The sequence below is a fragment of the Eschrichtius robustus genome, chromosome 14, assembly GCF_028021215.1.
Source record: "Eschrichtius robustus isolate mEscRob2 chromosome 14, mEscRob2.pri, whole genome shotgun sequence".
NCBI classification, from domain to species: domain Eukaryota; kingdom Metazoa; phylum Chordata; class Mammalia; order Artiodactyla; family Eschrichtiidae; genus Eschrichtius; species Eschrichtius robustus.
The window spans coordinates 87,391,782-87,418,873 of NC_090837.1; the positions used below are offsets into that span (position 1 = coordinate 87,391,782).

General features: G+C 43.0%; 1 protein-coding gene across 1 annotated transcript in view; it reads right to left on the bottom strand.

Annotated features, from left to right (window-relative positions):
* Nucleotides 1-1,780: 1,780 nt before the first annotated feature.
* KDSR (3-ketodihydrosphingosine reductase) overlaps nt 1,781-27,092 on the bottom strand; it is a 35,948-nt gene continuing 10,636 nt past the window's right edge. Inside the window, exons 4-10 of the mRNA XM_068562896.1 lie at nt 25,874-25,939; nt 25,586-25,681; nt 18,180-18,371; nt 12,509-12,592; nt 9,763-9,846; nt 7,154-7,255; nt 1,781-3,454 (exon numbers count right to left, since the gene is read on the bottom strand). Coding sequence (XP_068418997.1) covers nt 3,335-3,454; nt 7,154-7,255; nt 9,763-9,846; nt 12,509-12,592; nt 18,180-18,371; nt 25,586-25,681; nt 25,874-25,939 — 744 coding nt within the window. The 3' untranslated portion in view covers nt 1,781-3,334. The remainder of the gene's footprint in view (nt 3,455-7,153; nt 7,256-9,762; nt 9,847-12,508; nt 12,593-18,179; nt 18,372-25,585; nt 25,682-25,873; nt 25,940-27,092) is intronic.

Consider the following 27,092-nt stretch of genomic DNA (forward strand, 5'->3'; position numbering starts at 1 on the left):
AAAATTATTATGGTATTGACTTCTTCTAGAAGGACAAAGACATACAATTATTTGCATCTAAGCAACTATGATCAAAATGCTCTTGTCATCTAAATATTAGAAATGGTCTCTCAAATTTTTACTTCTAAGAATCAACAATGTATGGTTTAACAGATCCAAATAGAGACATAATTAAACATATATGTGTTCGTATAAAGGGGCCATCACTAACAGCATTTTTCATTTCTTCTCCTTTCAGGTGTGAAAATTAAATTTTAAAATATAAAGAACAACTCTCTTGACTTTGTTTTTGTAAAAATAAATGAGAATTGTTTTTATACCTTTTTCAATGATAGAGGGTCCTTGAACATATTTTGGAATTTCTAAGGCTGAATAATGTTAAGCATTTTAAAATAAATATACTCACAAATACATTATAATAAAACAGTACACCCCAACCTAGCAAAGGCAGACACTTGGAACTGAAACTCACATAATAACCTATGTCTCACATACAGAGAACCCACATTTCAAAAGAATTATGATTGAACTTCTTCTGCCACAAGTAAGACATACCCACTTCTGGGTACAATAGAAAGTGTTGAATCAAGGCAATCCTTAAAAAAAAAAAAAAGCCAGTAGTTTCCCTAACAATCTGACTCAGGCTTTCTCTTCTTCCCCTGAGCAAAAAAGCAAGTCAGTATAAAAAAAGGTTGTACAAGAATTGAACCAAAAAAAGATAAAAAATAGAATTTGCCTTGTAATATTTTCATGTTTTGGATGAAGCCAGATCGTTATGTGATGCTGCTGAAGTGTCTACAATCCCTCATCCAAACCCCTTCAGGCCAGATGTGTTTCAGAATTCATCTTTTTTTTTGCATTTAAAAAGGTAATATGGGGCATATACTGGATATTACAAAACATCTCCACAGAGCCTGGGGCAATCCCTGTAAGTCAAACCCATTGGTATTTCTTCAGACAAAATTAATAAACAGCCCATGGAGTGGCATAAGTAAAAACTATAATAATCTCAAGTCAGTTCAAGTCAGGTTTTGCTATCAAATGAATTATGGCACCAAATTTAGGAAGAAAAAAAGGAACACCTCAGTTTTCAAAGCTTTTTGGGTACAAGAATGTAGACCTTTGCCATCTCTGACAAAGAAGCCCATTCCCTGATACTATAACCTCTACAAATCTGCTCTCATGCCTGAGCTTCATTTGGGTTGGGGATATCTCCCCGCCGTGGAACAGGGGCTTGTAAATTTGTTCAGGCAGTAGATGACCTGGAGTCACAGTGCTCTCCTCTGAGGATACCTTGAGAAACGTATATTGAAATAACTATTGCAAAATAGTTAATTTTATTAAATGAGGCATCACCTGGGACTAGATTTTAATATAGACCTTCAGTAGAAGGTGCCAACATTCAAGAAACATTTATGAGAAAAGAATAAAATTGAGAAGCACCCAGCTATTAATTTGTATCCGTGAATTAGGAAAACACAGCCTTTACTCCCTTTTAGAGGCTGCCCGATATGACTCAACTTTGCAGACGATGGCTCTCTAAGGCTGAAAGATTCATGAAACCATTATGGGTTCAAACCACCCCCATAAACTGCAATGAAGTCATCCCAAGCAACTTATATATTAAATAATAATTTCTTCTGTCTTTGTCAGTGTTTGAAAATGTGCCATTCTCATGTCTTTTAAAAAGACACCATGGATTAAAGCCATTAGACATCTTACTTTGTAAAAATTAAGTCATTTTAAAGTCAAGAGTTCAAAAACTCAAAAGCAAAAAAGATTTGCTATAATTTTTAGGTCTTTAATCTTTTGTAGAATTGTATTGTTTTGTATTGTTACCAAAACAGTCTTTTGTGTTTTTTTTTAAACAATAAAAAAAAGTTTCTTCTTCAAAAGCTGTGGTCTTTTCTCACCAAAAGGAACTGGAAGGTGGTAATGTATAAACTTACTGTGTATGCAAAGGGGAGGGGACACAGCGTTACAGTGGAGATGACTGCCCTCAAGTCGGAGGAACACATACAATGACAGAGCGAAGCAGGTAGCAGTGGCTAAAACTCATCAGAGGCACTTGCTGTGGAAATCCAACCAATGGACAACGGAGCCTGGCATCTCGAAACAACACTCAGGGGACAACAGGATTTCCAGGTCTCTACGGTGAGAGTGATGGCTGGGCTTTCTTAACATGTGGTACAAAGAGGATGTCCTCAGGGTCAGTGGGAGAGTCACAGAAAGAACAGGGTGGTCATTTTATTTCAAAAACGGTATCTTCAACATCGGCCTTGTCGTCCTACATTTTTTTTCTTAATGAATAAAACTGAAACATGCTATCATCAGCCTTTCTTAAAAGCTACATATATGCTACGAGGAGATGAAGGTCACGCTTTCTAATTTTTTCATTTGCTTTAATAAATTCATTCATTAATTTAAAAAGTCAAGTCAAAAAAAACTGGTCTTCTCTTTTTTTTTACAAAAATATTATAGCAGTATAAGCAAAATTGGAAAGGAAGACATGGGAAGAATAAGACGCTACAATAGAATGGGTGAGCTTCAGGTCATCATGGCTACTGAAGAAATTGTAAACTTTTAAGCTTCTAAGATTTGACTTCGCTTCAGAAAACATTTTAGGAGCCTGCCTTTCCCGGTGAACAAAAAATGCACAGTGCCCTAAGCATTTGAGTCTAAAGAAGACAAGCAAGCATTATTTTTTCCAACTGGAAAATATTTATCTCCTTTGTTCCACTGCATTGCCCTCTCCCATCCCCCTTGTAGTTTTATGGGATCAAAGAGAAAGAAGCCACAAGAGTCCACCAGCAACAGAGTAAATGAGGGACGTTACTATGCACTCAGACACAGTGGCAATGTATAAAATGCATCTGGAATAAAATACACCAAGTTAAAAAGAAAAAAAGAAAAAAGAAAAAAAAAAGGCCCCAGAAACCCACAAACTGCCTCTCATGAAAGGTTAAAAAAGTGCTTGGAAAGTACATTTCTGGACTTGATCTCTACTGGGGAAAAAAAGAATAAATAGAAAAAAAATTTCAGTGATCACTCTGGAATCCTATCCTTTACCCTGCTCACACGCTATGAATTCCCTTACCATCACTTCTCCGCCTCGGAGAATCAAGTGGTCTCCTGCTCCGAATTTGCATAGTATTAATAATATTCTCTGGAGTTGAACGTCTATCCCCCTGCTTGCAGCCAGGTTTCTGAAGAGCACTGGTCCAATCTCACATATTCGAAAGCAAGACATGAATGTCTGCAGGCCAAAAACTGCGTCCTGTTTAGCAGCAAGCTGGTCAAATTATTTAGAAAGTCTTTTTCCAAGGGATAAGAATTAGGCAGTTTTGTCTGCAATTTCAGATTTCGCTCTCTGCATCATGCAGCGACGAACTATACTGTCGAAGCTTCCAAGGTAAAACAAAGCAATCGTACGGAAGAGGCCCATGGTGACTACCTGCAAGACAAAGAGACCTTTGAGCTCATGCAACAGGACGACACAATCATCCATTTCAAGGGATTTTAGGACATGTCTCTGATAAATAGTTTCTAAGTCGCATCTTCCAATCTGCTCCAAGGATAAGTACGTATAATGAAAACTTCGTAAGTGCCAGCAGAACACGGAGAACAGAAGGTGTCTGCTCTGAGCCACTGGAGAGCACAGGGCCTGCCAGACAGGTAACGACAAAACATTTGTCCAGTTGATATATGCAAATTATACAAAGAACAAAATAGGGATTCTTAGTCGTCTTGGGGTTCTCTGAGCTAGGGTAGATCCAGCGCAGCACCTCAAATATCCAAACTACAATCAAGGCTTTTTGGTTTAAAGCTTATGTTCTGATCATAAAAGGCAGACCCTACTCTAGGCGCTGAGAGCACTGTGGTGAGAAAGACCGGTGCCGGCCTCCACCAGCTCACTCCGCACCAGGGCAGACAACCAACTGAAAAAAGGCAATTACTACTTCAGGGTTAAGACAGCAATTAACCATATCCATTAATTTTCACTCTTTCCACTAAAGAACTCTCACTACAACACCTGTAAGTGGAAACTTTAAAAGGCGTAAAACTACAAAGAGAAATATTTTCAGATACACAAAGCCTCAAAAAATTTGCCTCCCAAGCACCCTTTTTTTAGGAAGCTACCAGAAGAGGTAAACAGCCAAAGAGAGCGGTGTCAACAAAGAAGGGCAATGTCCTGTGATGCAGAAGGCAGGGGAGCCAATACCCAAGAGAGGCAGAGGGGTCCCCCAGGATGACCGTGAAGGGGAGGCCAGGGTCAGCTAAGCACCTGACTGGGGGCAGCCAGTCCTAACAGGCAGGTCAGAAGGCACCAGGAGGCATTCCTTCCGGTGGTGAAACTGATAGAGTATCTGATATTTCTGAGAGGAGATGAAGACAGTCATTATGAATAATACACAGAAATAATACATAAAAAAGGCCAACAATAGTTTCGGGGAAAACAAAAGGTTGTATAAGAAAGGAAAATTAGTTATGTGCATTACAGAGCTCAGCTGTGAATAGCATTTAAATAGCCCTAAGGATGGTTATCTCAATACAGATCTAACCAAGATCGCAATATCACTAAAAAGGGAGGGTGGGGATGGAGGAGAGGCGGGTGTGAGCAGGTGAACAGGGTGAAGAAAGGAGCGCTCCATCCTCATCCTTCAGAGCAGAGCTAATACCTGATCCCGAACTGAGAAATCAAGTGGAAGCAGCCGCGTAAGTATCTGCCTAGAGATAAGGAGGTGAAGGTCAGAAGGTCCAGCTAAGAGGACAGCCTGACTGCTTCTGAGAAAGGTGAAACGCGGGATATGGGGTGAGGGTTTGCTGTTTCTCATAATGAGTCTTAAAAACGATCTGATTCTCTGAAGTGTGCGCAAGGATAATTTTGAAAAATGTAAAAACCAAAGGGAAGCTGGAAAAGGCAAACTCTGGAGACAGTAAAAAGATCAATGGTTGCCAGGGGTTCAGAAGGAGGGAGTGGGGGATGAATAGGTGGACACAGGGGAATGTCAGGGCAGTGAATAGTCTGTATGACACTATAATGGTGGATACGTGTCACTCTACATTTGTCAAAACCCACAGGATGGATGGATAATGCCATGAATAAACGCTAGTGCAAACTATGGGCTTCAGTTGGTAATAATGTATCAATACTGGCTCATCAATTGCAACAGTGCGCCACACTAACGCAAGATGTTAATAATGGAGGGGGGGAGGGGAAGAGAGGGTCTGCAGGAACTCACTAATTTCCGCTCACATTTTCTATAACCCTAAAACTGCTCAAAAAAACAAAGTCAATTATTTTTTTTTTAAACTTACGGGAATGAAAAAAACAACACACAAAAAAGCAATTATACTACAGCATAATAAGAGGCTAAAATAGGGGTGAGTCCAAGGCATTTAACCCAGTCATGGAGATTTCTGGAAAAAGCAACGTTTAAGATGAGACCTTGAAGGAAGGTTGGAAGTTGGTCAAAGGAAAGTGGGGATGGAGGGACGAAGACAAAGCAGCAGAAAGAAGAGGAAGGGCAGGAGGAGAAGGAAGAGGGGGTGACAGGGCCGGAGGTCAGAGGGCCGTGCCACAGGGGCTGGGAGTCTGTGTCCTGTGCACCCGTGCCAGCCGGTGACGCCAGGTGAGAATGCAGACCCTGGGCTGCTGGGTCTCCAAGAGAAGTCCGAAATCTCGACTTTGAACGTAAATCTAATTTTGAAACTATTCTATTTCCACACGCAGGCTCATTGCAGGTGGACCAAACAGAACGTTTCACAGGCACGTGGCTCCCCAGTTCACAACCTCTGGCACACAGAGCCTCAAGCACGGAGTGTCCTGGTCTGAGCTGCAGGAGCAGCGACAGGGCCAGGAAAGTGGGCCGACCCAGGACGAGAGGGCGGGGGGACAGAGCGGCCCCCCGACGTGAGGGGCAGGAGAAGCTGGGTGGGCAATGACACGCCCGCTTCTGGTTGGTCTCGGAAGTGAACGCGAACACTGATCACGGGGACAGGGAACACAGAGCTGGTGACAGAAGGCAGGGGGCAGGACGCTGGGGAAAATACTGTAAAGTCTTCCCGTGGACGTGTTGAACTTCAGACGTAAAGTCACAGCCCAGGGAAAACATCTAAAAGAAATGTAGTGTCTCGTAATTTTTTTTCTTTTTTTGGCCACACGGCATGCAGGATCTTAGTTCCCCGACCAGGGATCGAACCCGCACCCCCTGCAGCGGAAGAGCAGAGTCTTAACCACTAGGGAACCACGCCAGGGAAGTCCCTAGCGTCTACTCTTAAGAGAGAATCAGAGTAAGAAGAGAAGAGGGAGGAAAATCAACACCTAAGTCCCAGGGACTTTCCGCCTGGACGTGGTCAACTGCACATCGTGTAGCGCTGTGTCATCAACTGACCACTAGTGGGGGCAGTCCCTGCTCAGTGGCCTTCCCACCCCTCCCTGCCCTCCTCCTACCCTCCATCATCCTCGGCTTGGTCTTTCTAGAGCAATCCCTCTGTTATAACTCTCATTACACTGCACTGTACTAGCCTCACCATTCTTATCAGTCTCTCCCTCTAGACTGCAAGCCCCCTGAGGTCAGAGAGGTTGCCTTACCTCTGATGCTCCAGTAGCAAACACGGCACCCGGCTCATCAAGGAGCAGTTAACTTTTGTGTGTGTTCTGGACAAACTATAATTTCCGTGAGGGCAGGGATTACGTTGAATCCCTGACTTATCTCCCTAAGCTTCTGTGGCCTGACTCACAGGAAAGTGTTCCAGTCTAATATCCTAGAACTTTTAGGCAAGTCCACCCCATCCCCCTAGTGACAGAGATTTCCATTTTTCAAACACAGAAGATGAGTGATTCTCAGAGGAGAACCCAGATTAACACCCCAATAGCAGAGACAGTGTTTTCTCTCTATATCCACAGTACCCAGCATGAAAGTCTTCTTCCCAGACTAAATTCCTCAAGTTACAGCTTTAACCTACTTCCTTTTTACTTCTCCCAGGTAAAGGAAGAAAAAAGTTGATACTTCAATAAAAATTCTTCACATCCTCATGTAAAGTTGCTATGTCTTCCTTTAGCCTTTTCTCATTGAGGTTCACTGAGAGGTGCCTGTTTTCTGTCTGTGTGTCCATCTGTCCGGAGGCCTAAGCACACAGCTCAGCTCACCTGCTGGAGCCCTTCAGTGATGGAAGTTACCGGAGCCATTCCACAGGTCAGGGATGAGAGCATGTACCCATCTGAGCCGATGGAACTGTTGAAATTTCCTTGCTAAAATAGAAGGAAAAGAAAAGACAGAGGCAATAGTAGCGACATGGGAAGGAATCAACTCAATCACATTGGAAACAATGACGTGTGTCTGTTCACTTCAGGTAGGAGGAGAGGGTAACAAAGCACATGTCCCAGCTCAGAGACGAACGTGGCCTCAGCAGATGGGCTGGGATGGCTGGACAGGCACTTCTCAAAACATGGGTCCATGGACCCTGAGTGTCCTGAGACCCTTCCACGAGGACAAAACGATTGTCATGATGATACTAAGACGTTAAATGCCTTTTTCACCCAGTGACACTTGCACTGACGGGCAAAACTGCTGTCTCATTAGCACAGACCACACTGGTGGTGCCTCTCCACTGCCACACACACTTGCAGTGATAAATAAATACACAAAGAAAACAGAAATTGTTTAAATCTCCAAAAAATTTTTAAATGTCAGTTTTGCTTAAAAATGCCCTTGATAAAGCAGTAAAATTAATCGTTTTGTTAAATCTCAACCCTTGAGGACATGTCTTAATATTCTGTGTGAAAAATCCACATGGAAGGGGACAGATGCCTTGAAGAAGAGCCCTCCTCCAACCGTGTAAGTCAGGAAAGGTCCTGCTTTTTCTGCAGAACACTATTTTTACATGCAAGAACCATGGACTGACAATCTGTGGTTACTCAGACACGGGTATCTGGAAGATACTTCGCAGAAAATGAATGAAAGGACTGTCACGTCAAGGAAAACTGGCAGCTTTTGTGATCAATGTTCAAATCTGAGATTTCAAGGAAAAATTAAGAATTGGGAAAATGTATATCTGCCATTTTGAGACTGTCAGCTTCCCAATACAGAAAGACTTTTATAATAAGATCAGCAGTGATAGTAAAGAATGTCATTTTTTTGATAACTCAGGGAATCCATATTTTCCAAATGACTAATGCATAATATTACAAAACCATGAATGGGTACATAACATTCAAAGTGCAAGGCAGACCAATGGATTTTCATGTAACAGAGAACAAGAAGATCATTGATAGAGTTTCAATTTCACATTGCAACTAACCTTTAAGAAACTACTATTCATCCAGTTGAGGTTTTATGTCCCCCCATAAAAATAAATAAATAAGAATGTGCACAATTATCTGAGAAGCCTATAACATATTCCTTCCTTTTCCAACTATATGTCTCTGTAAGGCCAGATCTACTTTATATCCTTCATTCAAAATAACATGTTACAGCAGATCAAATGCAGAAGCTATGAGGATCCAGTTGTCCTCTATTAACACAGACATTAAAGAACCAGCGAAATGTAAAACAACGCCACCCTTCTCACTAAATTTTGTTTTGAAAAATAATTTTTGTTATAAAAAATGTTCATTAAAATATAATGGATTTATCATTGTTATTTTAAATGAATACATATTTTTTAAATGACGCAGTTTCAATTTGTGATACGGCAAATATTGATAAGTATAACCCATGGAAACAAAAGTTCTCTGGGGTTGTCGACAACTTTAGAGTCAAGAGATGAAAAAGCGTGAGAACTGCCAGATTAAATGAATCCTGCCAAAATACGAAGAGCTGCTTCAGATCATTAAAAACATGGAGTGTGTTTGCTTTGACTTGAGATAAGCAGGAAAAACAAAGTCCGCCCAACCCGCTGGTGCCCTCTTTCTATGCCTTTGAACACAATCAGGGCAAAGTTCTCCCCACGTCTGCAGATATTTTAATAGCCTTCGATGCTTCCTGTGTTCTGCTCAGTTCGGCCTGAACATGCAACAGCACAGACGTTCCTTCCAGGCCAAGGCCCAGCCTCCTGACGCTTCTCGTTCCAATCGTCCCCAAATTTCCTAAATTCAACGGGTCCTAAGGTTTACAGACATCCCCTGTACATGTACACTTTTCTGCATGTGGGTTAACGGGAATGTTGCCAAAAAGCTTGTGGCACATACAGCTGTCCTACAGAATAGCACCTGGTTTCTAAAAATAGCATTTTTGACCCTGAATAAACTCAGTAGCCTGGAAGTGCATTAGCTGAGTGGACAGGATGATGGCCCAGTGGGCTTGTGGCACTTTCTTATTAGTAAACATTTGGCAAAAGGATACTGGGAAGCTGGAAGGCGAAAGAAAAATCCTTAATCAACACGTCTGGCGGTAAGACACCTAAAATAATCTAAAACTGAAAATACCGCAGGAAAGAAGAGGACAACATGCCGTATACAGTATATAGTACCTACCGTTTACACGTCACAGGTTAAGTCTCATTTTCCTTTCAAAGAACCAAAGTTCTCAGACTGATCAATCTGTTCCTAAGATGAAGATACATTACTAGTTTCCAGAACCTACTAATCAACATGGAATCAATAAGGGAAGGAAAGTACAATCTAATATTAGACACGATGAATTTAACTGACCAAATAACCCCAATAATTTATATTTTGAAATAAGCCCTGAGAAGAATATCTTTTTGTAAATACGGTACTGTTAACTATTGATAAAAGGAAACAAGGATTTTACTTACTATGGCATCTTTAACAATTTGTTTGGCCACTTGTTCTGGTTTGCACACAGATGTGGTCTCTGAAATAAGACGCGTCTCCAGAGGCTAAAGGTGAAAAAAATAGACATATCAATACCATTACTGCCCACCGAATTAAAAAATAATTTCACAGCCCTCCTCCCCCAATTTATACATAATTCCAGTTTTCTACCTTTGAACTGATTCCTGTTTTTAGAATTAGCTCTATCTAGATTTCAAATCAGTTTACTGATTACTGGTTACTGTATAAAATTCAGCCCAGTAGCTGAAGCAAGACAAGGAGGGCCCAGCTACTCTCTGTGGGATGTGTGTCTCGGTTCCAATGAGGACCATCAGAGCTTAAGTTTAAAAAATGAAAAAAAATACCCTGCCCTGTCTTTATTTTCATTTTTAAAAAATCTTCTTTGGAGAGACATGCAACACATGTGCTCAAAAATTCTTTAGAAGGGAGTTTCAGTTAGAAGTTTCAAAACTTAAGCCTTAAATGGCATGAAACAAATTTTACTTACCATGTAGGCTTGAAAAAATAAAACAAAATAAAAACCAGAACATATTTTCTTAAAATAGAATAGCATAGTGCTCATAAAAGTCAAGTGTTTCTTGATGAACCTAAATTAACAGAAAAGCCCTTTTGAAGGTGCCAACATTTGATTCTTCCAGACCCCCAGGCTAACATAACCATGTGTGGCCAGCTACTCAGGAGATTTAAAGGCACTATGGCGCCCCCTACGGGACCCGCAGATCAAGGTAGAATTTTATTTACCCAAAGAAGTCAGCCGGACATTTTAGTGGAGGAAAAACAAAAAACCCCAATTTAACAACAAAATCAAATCTTCATGGGGAAATCACCGTCCTTTGTCAGCTTTGGCTTCTGCCTAAAAGACCACTTACCAAATGTTGCAAATCTGCTTAGCAGATTCCCCTTATTCTAGAACAGGGCATTTGGCTTAAATTTACTTCTTTGAAATAGTAGTAATTTTTAAGAGGCAGCGCCAAGGAGAAATGAATAGGAGAAAAAGCTTCTAAATCATAAACATCTTTTTGCAAATATACAGCCCGTGGAGCATAAGTGCCAATTTTTATGCTGTGCAGATTCACACTTACTAAGCATCACTATAAAAGAGAAGAAAACACATCAATACCAAGTTCAAGGGGATAAGTTCTGATTGATTCCTTCCTCCCCCACTTTGTTTGCTCAGAGAGTGCCTACCACGTGTCAAGGCAGGTTCATCTGAACCAAGTGCAGAGCTGGCATTCAGCTCAGGATGACTGACAGTCACTGTATTAATGTTAACGTCCAGAGGAGATGAACACTATAGAGAAAAATAAGTACAGGGAAGAGGATTCACATCTCACGGGAAGGATACTTGAGATAACAGAGGGTCAGGGAAGTCCTCTCCAAGGTGAAGGCTGTACAGAGATGGAAAGAAACACAGGAGGAAGATCCATTTGAATATCCAGAGAGAGGATGGCAAGAGCAAAGGCCGCAGGTGCGAACAGGCCAGGCAAGCTCAAGGAATAGACGGGGCTCCGGTGTGGCTAAGGCCAAGGAGAGGAGAAAATGCTGAGGGCAGGTGGCCGAGGTCCAGACAGTGCGGGACCCAAAAGGCTCGAGGCTTCTGGATTGTATTCCAGGCACGCTGGGAGCTAGGGGAGCTGCACTCTCTGATACACAGCCAACACCAACATGTGCTATTTAATTCTAACTTTAAATTACTTAAAATGAAATCAAATTAGAAATTCAGTGCCTTGGTCCCACTAGCTGCACTGCAAGTGTTCAACAGCCACAATGTGACTACCATACAGGAGCGTGCAGGACCATTTCCACCATTCTAGAACATTCTACAGGACTGTGCTGTACAGGAGGTTTTGATCTTTTGGGGGTTTTTTTTCAGTTTTGTTTTTTGGCTTATTTTTTACACAAGAGGGGTTTGACCAGGGGAGTGACAAGACCTGACTTGGGCTTTAAAAGGATCACTAGCTACTTTATGAAGAACAGACTCCAGCGGGGTAAGAAAAGGAGCAGGCAGACCAGGCTGAAGACCATGAGAGCAGTTCAGGCAAAAATATCAGCGGTTCTCACTGCTGGGATGGTAGTGATATTTGCAGTTTAAAAAAAAGGTCCGATTTGGGATAAATTCTGAGAACAGAGCCCAGAGGATGTGCATGTCAGCTGGATGTGTGGTGTGAGAGCAGGAATCAAGGCTGGCCTCGCGGTTTCCAACCTGAGCAGCTGGGGGAATGGTGGGCGCCTGGTAATGAGATGGAAAATAATAAGGGGGGGAAGGAGAGGGAATTGCAAGTTTTGTTTTGGAAATGTTAAGTCTTAGGCGCCCATTAGACCCCCGCGTGGAGACAATGTATCGGCAACCATTTCAGGTGTCTAAATGTGTTTAAGGCCAGGGGAGAAAATATTATTTTTAAAGAGTATTATCTTGTTAGTTAAAATACAAGCTGTACTGTTAATCAGAAAACAAACACCTTATTAATTAAATAAAGCTTGAAGATTCTTAGCAAAAATGGCCTTTGAAAATAGGGCTACATCCTCCAAGATTCCAAATGAAAGTTCCAGAAAGTTCGGAGGCCTCTTGCAAGCACATAAATTGAAAGGAACTCAGTTTTCTGACTGATGAAAATGCCCCCAGGCCGAAGGGTGGAAAGACAGAAAATGGGAAAAGGGGTTTCCTATGTTCAAAACTCGAAACAGGGCACAGCGAGGCATACTTACCTTGGTTTTGTTTTCTTCTGCAAACCCGGGGGTGTCTGTGTCTGGTGGGTAGGCAACTGTGACATAAACATTATAGGGCTTCACCTGCATTTCAGAGACAACATGGACCCCTTCAGTAAACAAGATACAATTTCGCATCCTCCCTCGTCAACCTGCACTGGCTTCCAGGCAGACGTTCTAAATACTGCCCTGATTTTCTCAAAAGGTGGTGAGACCAACAGGGTGATTCTGGAAGAAGAGAACTACCACCAGGTGAATCAGGAAACTCCTGGCCCTGAAGATCATTTAGAAGTAAAGGCAAAACGCTCACCCCAACCTCGATTCCAGAAAACAGCTGGCCCTGAGCTGGGGAGATTTGCCTCCTTCTAAGTTCCTTCCACTCCCGCTGACCAGGGGCCTGGGAGCTGCCCGTGAGGACAGCAGATGGTGCTAAGGGGAAATCCGCTCGTCCTCCCTCCCACCGCACACCACGTGGGCTCGGTGGCTGAGGCCACGGGACAGGTCTACTCCTCGGCCATCAGGAAGGAAAACGAGTTTGTTTTCCTTCACAGCTGCTTCTCAAACCCGCGTTATGTTGATTTCATTTACAAAATATGTTGAGATCATTCAAATCCCTTCCCCAATGCCCTTCGTGTGCCACCCCAGACCCGGGTCTAGAATTATATCCACCCCCTGAGAAGTCTGCTGGTTCAGGAACTCCCCTGCCAATGAGGGGCTCAGGGGTCACGTCCTCCACCACAGAACCAGCAAACAGGACGCTCCCCCCGAGTGGAGCCCCCAAGTCAGACCAGGACAACCTCACCTGTGAACCATCTCATTCCGTATCTATATGTGGAAACTCCTTCCCAGCTTCTCTTCCAGGCCCCCTGGCTCTCTCTGGAACAGAATCCTAGGCTTGTTTACCTCACTGCTGGGTCTCCTCACTCATAAACACACCCCCGGCAATTCTAGAAGATTCTCCTGCCGGTCCGACAGGACACACCTTTCCCACTGACCCCCTGCTCCACACTCGCATCTTGCCCTGATGCTTAGTGACGCTAAGCAGGATGGATTAAACCATCAAATATCTGCCATGACTTTTGTTTGCTTTTGGCTCACTGCTTAGCCGCACGGAAACGCCTGAGGGAGTTGGCAGCAGACAGGCAGCTGGTCGTGAGGAAGACCGCTGTGCGTCTTAAGGAAGCTGCAAGTGACAATACTATATTGCTTCCTCATGCAACAGCCTCTGACAGCACCCCAGGGTCCTGTGTTACATTTGGCTTTTTTTCTCCCTACTTCCTTCTGTGCAGCACGGTCCTGAGGGCTGTGGAGGAGCCGCAGGGGCAGGAGAAGCATGCGGGCAGAAGAGCCTGGCCAGCCAGCCCAGGAAGTGCAAGAGCAGAGGACGATGTCCCTGCTGGTTCGGGTCCAGGCACCTAGCGCGCGAGAGTGCGTTCACTCAACGTCGCCGGGGCATGCAGCTTCAAGGCCCGGCCGTGCTGGTAAATAGCTCTGGATTCGGGCCGGCAGTCAGGCTGATGAGTAAGCAATTCCTCTTCCACTTGTTTTTGAGACGGTGACTTTAAAAACTGTCTCCCACGGCCTTGCCCTTTGCTGTGCACAGACCAGAGAGAAACACCACCAAAAAAGAAAAGCCAATACGCAGTCATGAGACAGCCCGTCCAAAGCCTGAAGCTGACTGCTCAGACGATGTCAAAGCAGTGCTTCCCCAAGTCAAGGTTATGGCCGAGCTTCCAAATGGTTAAAACAGCTTTCCAGAACAGCTTTTTCCCGGGGTGGGCAGAGATTGTCAGGGTTGGGAGAAACCAGTCCAATCCCTTTCTGGGTACTGGTATCCTCCCTACGATCATGGAGCCAAGTAACTCTCTCAACCTATGGCTGGATACCTCCAGTGGCTAGTAACCTAACTGTTGTATTTATTTATCCAACAAATACTTACTGCATTACTACTATGCCCTCGTGGAGCTTACAGTCCCCTGAAACTCATGGTCAAATAATTTGTTAAAATCTATATAAACCATATCTACAACCTTCCTTTAATAGACTAATCCCATAACCCCAGCAGAAAAGGAAATGAGGTTAGTTTGGCTTCACTGGTTCTTGCTAAGACAAGTGCTGACTCCTCAAGACCACTTCTGCTAAGAATTTATAAGCCAGGACTTCACTGATTCCCGTTTACGTAGCCCCTGTCTGCGTTTCTGTGTTCTCCTCACTGACCGTTCTGTCTCCCCCACTGCTCTGCCCTAGTCCCATCCTGTTACCATTCCCTCCCTTCTACCTGCCCTCATTCTCAGTCAGAAAGACACCCACTTGCTCAAGAACTGGCTTATTACCAAAATTATCTCACCTAAGGTGCGCTGTTCCTCATTCCATCAAAGCAAAGGCATGGGGGCTGGAAACAGGATTACAGCTGTTGACATGAAGCTCCAGAACTTAAGCTTCGGCTTACTTGTGGGCCATGGCGGGAAAAGACAGGATTGGGGGGCGGGGCATGAGGCCAAGGGAAATAGAAAGGGGGACGCCTAGTTTTCTTTTACTTGGTCTCTGCTACCACATCTTTGGCTACACCCCACCTCAGAAGTCTGCTTTCCAAAAAGATCAACTTCTAAAATCTTTAAATGATGTATTTGTACCTAAAAGACTGAGTCAAAAAAGGATGACCAAAAAAAAAAAAAAAAAAAGCCAACAAAGCATTCTTTCAAATTTAGTCATTGTATGTAAAACATTTCTAGGTCCAACTTTAGTCTGAGGGTCAAGGGCTGGGGTGGAGAGGAAGATTTAAGAGTTCATTAAACCAAAAAAGAATGATCAACAGCACTTAGAGTCTGACTAAGTCTAGAAGGTTTCATTCACAAAAACACAAAAATCACCTTGGCCAAACAGACCAAATGATCCAGGTTTCAAAAACACAGGATAAGTTTGGATAAGTTTGTAAGGAAACAATTGTTTTGATGCAAGTTCTGCTATGAACAAACTAGATTTTGATTACTGAATTTACTTCCCCTCAAACCTACTTTCCATGTACATGTTTACTTTAGTTTTTGTTTATGTGAGGGCATTTTTAATGGAGTCCAAATACGGAGCGAAGTCAAGCTGACCAGCAAGTCCAGACCGACCACTTGCAGCCTGTGAATCACACGTGTCATTAGGAGGCTTCAGGGACTCGTCTGGGCTAGCAGCTCCTGTCTTTTCCCTCTTCTTTATTAACATCTTCTTTCTACCCGAAATGAAACCAGGCCACCCAGATCACACACTTTGCCCTAAATGAGTGAATCCTGAAGTCATTCTGCAAGACAAGACTCGGGGACAAAAAGCCCTCGTGCACAGACCTTGCAATTCCAAACTATCCCTTCTCCTACTGGGTTTCTGAGACCAACGTGAAGGGGTGAGGCAACCCCTGACCTGAATTATAGACACGTTACAGAGGCAGACAGGCAGCCAAAAGGCGGAACCAGAAGGCATGGACTTTGTTACCATTTCTGTCACAAAGTAATGACGCGGCTCTGAGCAACCCAATGGCTTTACTGAAGACTCAGTTTTATTACCTAGAAGGTGGCGTAACAACATCTGCCTCGTATATTTCACAAAACTGTTATAAAAATAAGATGGTTATTCATAAAGGGACTTTTCAAAGTAAAAACTACAAAAGAAATACCGGTGTTCTTGTTGGAAATTTCACAGGCATACGCGCCCCACTGGCTGAGCATATATGACAGTGACCTGTTATTGATTAAGAGTATCAAGGACATTGATGACAATGAAATTTGTGGCTGGTTCCTTTGGGATGAGAACAGCACAGTCTACCAGTCCCTAAGTGGCAGGTCGGGATTCTGTCACTGACCCGAGAACACGTCTGCACTGCGTTGCTCATCCAATATCTGCGCAGCGTGGCACTCTGCCATGTACCATCAAGGGCTCTTCTGGGGGCTCTCTGAATCAGGGGTCAGCAAGCTATGGCCCTTTGCCTGTGTTTTTACTGGCACATAGCCACACCCGTTCGTTCATTTAAATCTTGCACAAGGCTGCTCTCCTGCTATCCCAAGAGATGTGAGTAGCTGCAATAGGCACCATCTAGCCCTCAAAGGCTAAAATATTTACTCTCTGGCCCTTTACAGGAAAAAAATTTATCCACCCTTGATCTTAATCATTAAATGGGATTCTCAAATCGCACTCTTACTATAAGAGGATTGGCCACAGTGAAGTTTCCTGTGGGCTTCTTGACATCATGACGTAGTGTTATATTTCAGTATACAGCTGACCCTTGAACAACGTGGAGGTCAGGGGCGCCGACTCCCTGCGCAATCGAAATTCCACGTATAACTTTCCAGGAGGCCCTCCGTACCCACAGAGCTGCATCCACGGATTCAACCAACCTCAGATCACCAGGTACTATAGTCTTTATTGAAAGAAATCCACAAATAAGTGGGCCTGCGCAGTTCAAACTTGTGATGTTCAAGGTCAACTGTATATAGAAATAGAAAGAATTTTACCTTAAAGTACGTGATTTTGGAAAGATACGTGAGATGCTCACTAAGCATCCCCATGTGACAACAACGCAGAAGTCTACTTCACGAAGCTGAGGAGGAAGGTTATATCACATCTGACAAGTGCTTATTTTATGCTAATCCTAACCACATCCTCCTTCCACAAGATGTTCTATTCACTGTGAAGATAAAACGCACTCACATTCATCAACATTTCGTTAGGATATTAAAATATAAGTATCAGGAAAGCCAAATTGCAATTTTTAGTTTCTCATTTTTACAAACAAGGAAACTGAGATCAAGTTAAATGAATTTGTCTAAAAACTGAGAGCTACACAGTAGCTCTTTCTTCAAACACATTAGTTTTATTAGTCAGTCATAAAGGACAGATCTTTTTGTTAAAGCAGTATCTTTAAAAACGTTAAAGAACAACAACAACAAAAAGTTAAAGAATAAAATATCTTACAAAAACTCAAACAGTATTAGGCCAGTAAAGGCACACCTCATTTTATTATGCTTTGCTTTACTGCGCTTTACAGATATTGCATTTTTTACAAATTGAAGGTTTGTGACAACCTTGCCTTGAGCAAGTCTATTGGCAACATTTTTCCAACAGCGTTTGCTCATTTCGTGTTTCTAAGACACATTTTGGTAATTCTCCCAATATTGCAAACTTTTTCAATATTATTATATTTGTTATGGTGATCTGAGATCAGTGATCTTTGATGTTATTACTAAGACTCACTAAAGGCCCAGATGATGGTTAATGCTTTTTAGCAATAAAGTATTTTTTAATTAAGGAATGAATGTACATTGTTTCTTTAGACAAAATGCTATGCACTCTTAATAGACCACAGTACTGTGTAAACATGGCTTTTATATGCACTGGGAAACCAAACAATTCACGTGACTCGCCTTATTGCGATATTCGCTTTATTGCGTCTGGAACCAAACCCACAAAATCTCTGAGGTATGCCTGTAATGCTGCGAAGATGTTAGTAGTGCTAACCGTGTATTAAATTTTTATGCAGTGAAAAGCATGTTAACTGCAAAGTTCAGGGGTTGCGTCAATTCTCCTTCACTAATGCCAAATCTACAAATCTCGAATTTAATACAGTGATACGTGTAAGGAAGTTACCAGCTAAAGGGGAACATGTATTGCTGGGCTGACTGAAGACAGCTCTTACCTCCATCTGCAAAGCTTCCGCCAATCCCCTGATGGCAAACTTGGACGAAGAGTAGGCTGTGAAACCAAATAGGCCTAACTGCCCCGCCTGGGAGGACACGAAGACAACCCGGCCCACGCGGCGCTCCTTCATGGTGGTGATCACCGCTCGGCTGGGGTACACGCTGCCCAGGTAGTTGACGCTCATTAACCTCTGCAGGGAACAAAGAGGCCACGAGAACTAAGCAAGGTCAGCGCCCCAAGGCTGCATCCCACGGGCATCCTGCCTTCTCACCAAGTCTGAGCTAGTCAGTGGAGCCCAAGTGACTGGGAGCTCAGCCGATCTGCTGAACGAATAAAGGCCTAATGATCCTGTAAGTGACCGTGACACACAGGACCGACCACTGGGAGCCTATTTCAACCTAGCCTTACCTTCTCACGACGACAGCACTTACATCTTTGCCGAAGACTGGTCAAAATTAGTCTTCTCCTTATTAAAAAGTACACTGTAATACTTTTCGAGAAACAGTTTTGAGGAAAGAGCTTCTAAGTATTTCCAGCCCTATTAGTTCTAAGTGACAGAAAGATCACGAAGAGACGAGGACCGGGGTTGACAGCAGGGACTGTGGTGTAAAGCCTGGTTTCTACCATTTACTGCCTATTTGATGATGAACAGAAAAGTCAGACACTCTACTTATTTCCTCAGTGAAAACAGGGTTAATACGGGTGTGATCTCACAGGCCTGCAGCAAGGATTGAAAGAGGAAACACAAGGCAAGTGCCTGCACAGCCCCTGACCTACAGCAATTATTCAATAAATGTCGGCTCTTATATTATGATGGGTAAGAACTCACAGAGGCACCAAGATCTACTTTCCCCTCATCCTGGGAACTCTTAAAAACCTTACATTTTCAACCTGAAAGTCTCAGGATACTGCCTTACAATGTTTCTATATTAAAAGTCTTGTAAAAATACTAGATCTATCGCCATGTAAAACCAAACACTTCATTGGGAAACTTTAAGTCCATCATGAAATGTTAACTCAACAGCATTAAGTAACTTTTAGAAACAATGACCAGAAACACCAGCAGGCCAGGGGGAAATACTTAGAAGTTTACAAAAAGCAGAGGGCAGACGGTACTTACACCGTGACTGCAGCTACTTTGAATATTAAATAAAAGTACATGTGCACAGGTACAAAACCAAAGAAATGTAGAAAATTGTAAGTGACTATGTTAGGATTCTGGGATTCCCATTTTTTCCCCCAAATGTTTTTTAATATCATTATATTGGTTTGACAAAAAAGAAGGCATACTGAACCCATGTGTAAACCTTAGCTCCCTTCGGAGACCCCACTAAAATCTCAATAGAGATTTTTTTCAAGGCAAGAATCCACATGAGCAAAGAAAATAGCAGCAATGACATTTTGGAAGTTGAAAAGAATGAAGAGGGAGAACTAACCTGGCAGAAAGCTGAATGCGAGGTGAGGAGCAGGTAAACTAAAAAGCAAGATTAAACCACAGAAGCCCCAAAAGGCTCCAGCAGCACCAAGTACCTCTGGGGGCAGGAGGGCAGGCGTGGGGCTGGAGGACAGGAATGTGGACTAAGGGTCTGTTTAAAAAAGTCAGATGGACAAACCCACCCACCGCCATAATCAGAGATTTCAGTACCCCACTTTCAATAATTGACAGAACAAGTAGACACAGTAAGGAGACAGAAGACCTGAACAACGTTATCAGCCAACTGGACCTAATTGACACTGATCGAACACTCCACCCAAAACAGCAGAAAACCATCAACCCTTGGTATCCATGGACGATTGGTTGCAGGACCCCCCCAGATACCAAAATCTGCAAATGCTCAAGTCCCTCATATAAAATGGCACGGTACAGTCAGCTGTCTGTATCCTCGGATATGGGGGGCTGACCCTATATATTCTTTTCAAGTGCACATGGAATGGCTATAAGATAAACTATATTCTGGGCTATAAAACAAGTCTCAATAAATTCAAAAGGATTCGACTCATACGAAGTATGTTTGCTGACCACAACGGAATTCAATTGGAAATCAAAAAGAGAAAGATTTCTGGAAAATCCCCCAAATATTTAAAAACTAAGTAACACACTTCTAAATAACCCAAGGGTCAAAGTGACAATGGAAAGGGAAATTATACAATATTTTTAACTGAATGAAAGTGAAAATACGACTTATCAAAATCTGTAGGATGCTGCTAATGCAGAACTTGGGTGGAAATCTGTAGCACTAAACATCTGTGTTAGAAAAGGGAAACAGCCTTAAATCGGTGACCTCAGCTTCTGCTTAAAGAAACTATAAAAAGAAGAGCAACTTAAAACAAAAGTAAGCAGAAAAAAAAGAAATAATAAAAATACAAGGAAATAAATGAAATAGAAAACAGAAAAAAACAACAGAAAAATCAATAAAGCCAAAAGCTGGTTGTTGAGAAGATGAACAAAATTGATAAATCTGTAGTCATACTGGTCAGGAAAGAGAAAGAACACAAATTATCAATATCAAAAATGAGAGAGTTGACATCACTACAAACTCTACAGATGTTAAAATAATAATAATAAGGGAATATGATGAATAACTTTTGTCAATAAATGCAACGATGTAGATGAAATGGACAAATTCCTTAAAAGAGACAAGCTACCAAAGGTCACTCCAAAAGAAATAGATAAGAAGATATACACGTAGCCCTACTACATCTGTTAAAGAAACTAAAGTTAGAAACCTTCCCACAAAGGAAACCTCAGCCTTCACTGGTGAATTCTACCAAACCTTTAAAAAAGAATAAATCAATTCTACACAAATCCTTCCAGAGAACTGAAAAGGAGGGAATATTCCCCTACTCATGCTATAAGGCCACCTTGACCCTTACACAAAACCAGAAAATAACATTACAAAACACTACAGCTAATATCCCTCAAGAACAAAGAAAGGATAATAATAATCACAACCAAGTGGTGTTTATCCCAGGAATGCAAGGTTGGAAACATTTGGAAACTAATCAATGTAATTCACCATATTAACATACTAAAAAAGAAGAACTCTATGATCATCCCAATAGATGCAGAAAAAGCATCTGACAAAATTCAACATTCATTCCTTGTAAAAACTCTCTGCAAACTAGGATAAACTACTAAACTTGATAAAGGGCATCTACCAAAAACAAAAAACAGGGAGTTCCCTGGTGGCCTAGTCGTTAGGATTCTGGGCTTTCACTGCTGTGGCCCTGGGTTCAACCCCTGGTCAGGGAACTGAGATCCCGTAAGCTGTGCAGTGCAGCCAAAAAAAAAAAGAATTAAAAAAGAGAAAAAAAACAAAAACAAACTACAGCTAACATCATACTTAATAGTAAAAGACTGACTGCTTTCTCCCTAAGGTCAGGAACACGACAAGAATGTCTGCTTTCACCAACTTCTATTCAACACTGTACTGGAAGTTCCAGCCCATGGAATAAGGGCATCCAGATGGGAATGGAAGAAGTAACACTTGCAGATGACACGACCTTGGATGTAGAAAGTCCAGTGAGCGCTAGAATTAATAGTTGAGCTCGGCAACACTGCACGACCAGTACACAAAAATCAATTGTATTTTCCTATATTAGCAATGAACACTCAGAAATTGAAATGAAAACAACCATTTACACTAACATCAAAAAATATGAAATACTGAAAAACAACGTGCAAGACCCATACACTGAAAATTACAAAACACTCCTGAGAGAGATTAAAGAAAACTTAAGCTAAATAAATGGAGATATATATTATGGTGTAAGGGTTAGAAGACTCAACATTATTAAGATGTCAGTTCTCCCCAAATGGATCTATAGCAGCAGTGTAATCCCAATCAAAAACAACTCTCATAAAGCAGAAACTAACACACCATCGTAAAGCAATGATACTCCAATAAAGATGTTAAAAACAAACAAACAAAAAACAACTCTCACTGATATCTACAGATAGATAAAACAAGATACAGCTCCAAGAACCCACAGAGAAAACCACTGAGAAGGAAAATTAAGAGAAGTGTGTTGGCGCGCCCCAGGACCACCTCCAGCGTGGGCGATTCGCTGGAAGGTCTCACGGGGCTCTGCGCACAGCTGTGCTCGCGACTGAGGCTCGTCACAGTGAAAGGACACAAAGCGAGACCAGCCGGGGCAAAGGGCACACCGGCCGGAGTCCAGAGGAAACCAGGAGCACATTTCCACGAGTCCTCTCCCTGTGGAGCCTCACAGGACCTGCTTAAATTAAGTCCCTCCCGGCAATGAGTCATGACAGCACAAACTGTTGTGTACCTGCGATTTACATGCACGTGAACTTCAGTAAAATTAAAATGAAAAAAAACTCCAAACAAACCAAAGAACATAACTGAGATAGAATTCATCTTAAAGAAAAAGGAACTCTTTATCTTCAGAAAATGCATCAAACGTGGTAGTGTGTGTTCTAACAGGGCGTGTCGGTGATAAGCCCACACCTGGACTTGACCAGAACAAGGCAAGTGACCAGACCGAGGTGGGAGAGAGCAGAGGGGCGCATGATGGCCTGCGAAGGGGACGCCCTCTGCAGCACGGTGGCCTCCTGCCTCCTCTCAGGGCAGCCAGGGGCAGAGGGGCGATGGCCAGAGACGGCGGGGCCCACGGCAAACAACCCCTGGAACGAGGCCCTGTCACTGGAATAGAGCAACAGGTTTGGGGTTAACCAGCCTTCCTCTTTAAAGCCCAGTCCTTTCGGAGGTGAGGCCAATTCTGACATCCCCTGTCAGCTGCTTGAGCCCCTGCACCGTGCTGACCTCTGTTCTCACCGCCCTCACTCCACGGTGACCCACACCGGCACCTCCATCCACTTCCCAACACCACCAACCCTTGTCTTAATCCCCCTGACAGTCCTAAAAGTCTCCTGACACAGCAGGCAGAAAGGGCCTCTAAAAGCTGCGATGCAGATCTCACTACTCCCCAGCCTGGCTTAAACCCCTTCAGAGGTTTTCAACTGAAATCCAAAGTGGCCCCATCCCACACGCCCAGGGCTCAGGAAGCTCTGGCCTCCTGGCCTCCTAGTCAAGCTCCTGGAGTTTGCCCGGCTCTTTCCATCTCGGGGCCCCTGCAGCCACTGGCTCTCCGGACTGGATCTCCTTCTTGGCGTCTCTGCACCTGCCCTTCGGGTCACCTTCCCCACTGTGTGAAAGAGCCTCCTCTTTTCCTTTCCCATTTCCTTTCCCCCGAGTAGCAATACATAGCGCATCTGTAATCACACTGCTGATCCGCTGGATCCTGCCTGGTCTGTCCCACCTTAGCTGGGCCAAGGCTTTATTCTCTTGCTCACCACACAGCATCCCCGGGCCCTAGAATGACACTCGATTCACTAGAGGCTTTCTCGAATATTTGTGGGTTGAATGAATAAAAGACGAAGGACGTTAATATTTACACACAGCTACCCTGAGGTGAGCATTATGCACCCAATTATGCTACTTCCTCCTCATAGCCCTGGGAGCCGTACGTCCCATTCACAGAGATGGAGGCCGAGGATGGAGGAAACCCTGAGGCCAGAAGGAAAAAGAACGGTTTGCCTGAGATCACAGTTAGTAAACGGTTAGACTTGAAACCAGTTGTGCTAAGATTTAAAACTGGTTTAGTCTGATGCCAAGGGCCAGCTTTTTTCCTACTGTCCCATGCTGCTGGGGACAGAGCAACAAATAGTCTGTGTGCGTGGGTACTGGTGTGGGTGGGAAAGAAATCGATTGTTTTTCTAAATGAAAGAGAGAGAGAATGAGACACAGACAGAAGGAAGGAGATAGTGTGATGGAGACTGAAGGTTGAGAATAAAGTGAGTTTTTTAAAAAAGATTAGATTTGTGCTTTTTTTTTATATTTCAGCATGCTTCATATTCTATACATGTATTTTACTTCTTCCTTCATCTCACCTGCTTCATGCTTTCTCCTTGTCATTGATACCCACACACAGTCACCTGGTCTTTTTTTCTTTTTTTTTGGCCATACCAAGTGGCATGCAGGATCTTAGTTCCCTGACCAGGGATCGAACCCACACCCCCTGCAGTGGAAGCAAGGAGTCTTAACTACTGGACTGCCAGGGAAGTCCCACACAGTCACCCGGTCTTATACCCTTAGTTCCTTCTGTTCTTTTCAGTTATAAATCCCCACAAATCATTCACTCCATTACCTTCGGACTTCCATCAGACACACAGATGGAAGCAATCCCTCCCCTTCTGTCCCTGGACACACCCCGCTTCCTGAGGTCTTAGCTTTACAACTATGCATTTATTTATTACAGCCACATAACTACTTACACCTTGATCCTCTTTGCCGTCCACAGCCGGTCCAGGTGAGTCTGCTGATTGATTCTCCCTTTATATCATCTTTCACACACACACACACGCACACACGCATGCACACACGCATGCACAAACACACGCGCGCGCGCGCACACACACACACACACACACACTCCTTTCACTGGCCACCTCTGAAGTCTTTCCCCTCATCACTTCATGCCTAGACTACAACTATTTCCCCCAACTGATTTTTTACACAGCTGTTGAGACAATCTTCAAAATCTCCCTGTCAATACTTAGAGATAAAGGCATACAGGTCAAGACAACTAGCTTTTATGCCGAGTTGATAAAGGAGTCTTAAGACACTAGAGTCCCCGCTAAGGCATCCCTCTGCTTCCATCTCCATCTGGACTCGCCTAGCTCGCCTAATCACAGAGTTTACGGTGCTTTTCCACAGTCCGCCAGAAGCAAGATGTCTAAACTGCCGCTCCTGGAGTCTCCTCGTCCATAAAAGGGGGATGCATTTTAACTTCACAGAGCAAATCATTCAAAACCCATGGCTACCAGGAAGGCTCTAGAGACCAGTAAGAAAGAGATGGTTGACGCAATGTCAACAAAAGAAAAACATGTTTTGCACCTAAGAAAAGACTTCAAATCTGATGTGCATTTCTTTGGCTGACCTTTTTAAAAACATAAATATGAATATGACGCATTATCTTTTGTCTCTTGGTTTCAAAACTCTAGAGTCTGCTCTTCACCTTTTTTGGGTTTTCATTGTTAAAACCACTGATACTTGACAAGAAAATCCAGCATCTCTTGGCGTACAAAGAGCTCTCTTGATGATGTGACCTCAGTGAATCAACGCAGTAATCTGTGTCAGGTTGAAGGTTTCATTCCCATTTTACAGCTGAGGAAACCAAGGTCCAGAGACTTGTCTAAGCTTCTAAGTCTAGATGGTCACTGTGACTAAAATCTTGTCCAGCCTTCCTCTAGTTTTCTAAAGCTTCTGTGAAATCTGAACGCATTTCACCTATTTCATTCATAAAGCCTTTAGCCATGAATGAGTTCTCCCTTTCAGTGCATGGGCTACCCCAATGAGGAAAAAACAAATTTTTACTTACTTCAAAAGTACTAACTTCAAGATCTTCAAATTTTCCTGCAAGTGACATTCCTGCACAGTTTACAAGCATGTCCACTGGGCCCAGTTTCTCCTGTGCCTGGAAAAATTTATCAGAGTGGGCATTAAGAAAGAGAAAAAAAGAACCCCTTAGTAGCCAATCAATGCCAATAAATAAAATCTATAAAACTATTAAATCTACAGGGAAGATATGTCAACTCCAAGCCACACACCAAAACGGCAAACCAATCAAAAGGCGAGCGGATTAATTCCAATTAACCCAACCTCTTACTTGTTTTATGACATTCTCTACTTGGCTATAGTCTTGAGATACATCAACTGATATACAAAGCACCACCTGTTAGAAAGAGAAAAAATAATCAAAGCTATGCAGGGGTCTGAAACCACCTTTAAAAGAACTTTTTTTTTTTTTTAATTAAAGGCAATTTTTTTTCCAATAGATAAGGAGTCCAGTTTTGGAGGTACAGATTGCAGGGTTTGAAATCTGCTGACAGTAAAATTAGGAGAGGCAAATGGGGTGGGGGGAGCACTTTCTTGCAGAAAACTCTTTTGAGCAAACTCAAAAGAATGTTTTAAGAAATGCGGGTCGGAGGGTACAGACTTTCAGGTGGAAGATGAGTAAGTTCTGGGGATCAAATGCCCAGCATAGTGACTACGGTTATTAATACTGTACTGTAGACCTGTAATCTGCTAAGAGAGTAGACCTGAAGTGTTTTCACCACACACACAAAAGTGGTAACTACGTGAGGTGTTGGCCGTGTTAATCCACTTGTTTGCAGTCATTATTACACAGTGTAAACGTATATTAAATCGTCATGTTGCAGACCTTAAAGGTATACAATTTTTGTCTATGTATGCCTCAGTAAAGCTAGAAACAGAAAAGAAATGTAAAAACTCTCCTCTTAAAATGCAACTAGCCTATAGTGACAGAAAGTACATCAGAAGCCACGTGCACCCAGGAGTAGAGGGAGAAACGGGGTGCAGAGGGGCAGGGCAAACTCCAGGGGTGATGGAAATGCTCTGTGTCTGGATTTCAGGGGTGGTTTCACAAGCATATATTGATACATCGGTCGAAAGCCATCCAACTGAACTCTTTAAATTGGTGTGGTTTATTGTACACAAATCCTACCTCAATAAAGTGGTCAAAAAATAATAGCAAGCTCAATAAATACGTTTAAAAAAATATTCCTTTTGGAGCAATATGAGAGCTATCACTGCCCTCTTGGGATTCAATACCAGTAGGTGGAATAAAGAGATAAGTCAACAGGATCTACTCCCAGAAGCCTCCTTAGTCCAGCCGGGCTGGGAGGCTAGGCTGGTGGCATCATCTTACTAGAACAAGGGCAGATCTGGGCCTGTGGGAGCCGAGGGGGAGCCAGGTCACATTTGGTTCACTCTGAGGTTTGCTTGAGGTCCCTGACTCTGGACTGACCTGCCATTTACAGATTTTCTAGATGAGGGGTCACCAAGCTGAGTCCAAGCCCACCTAG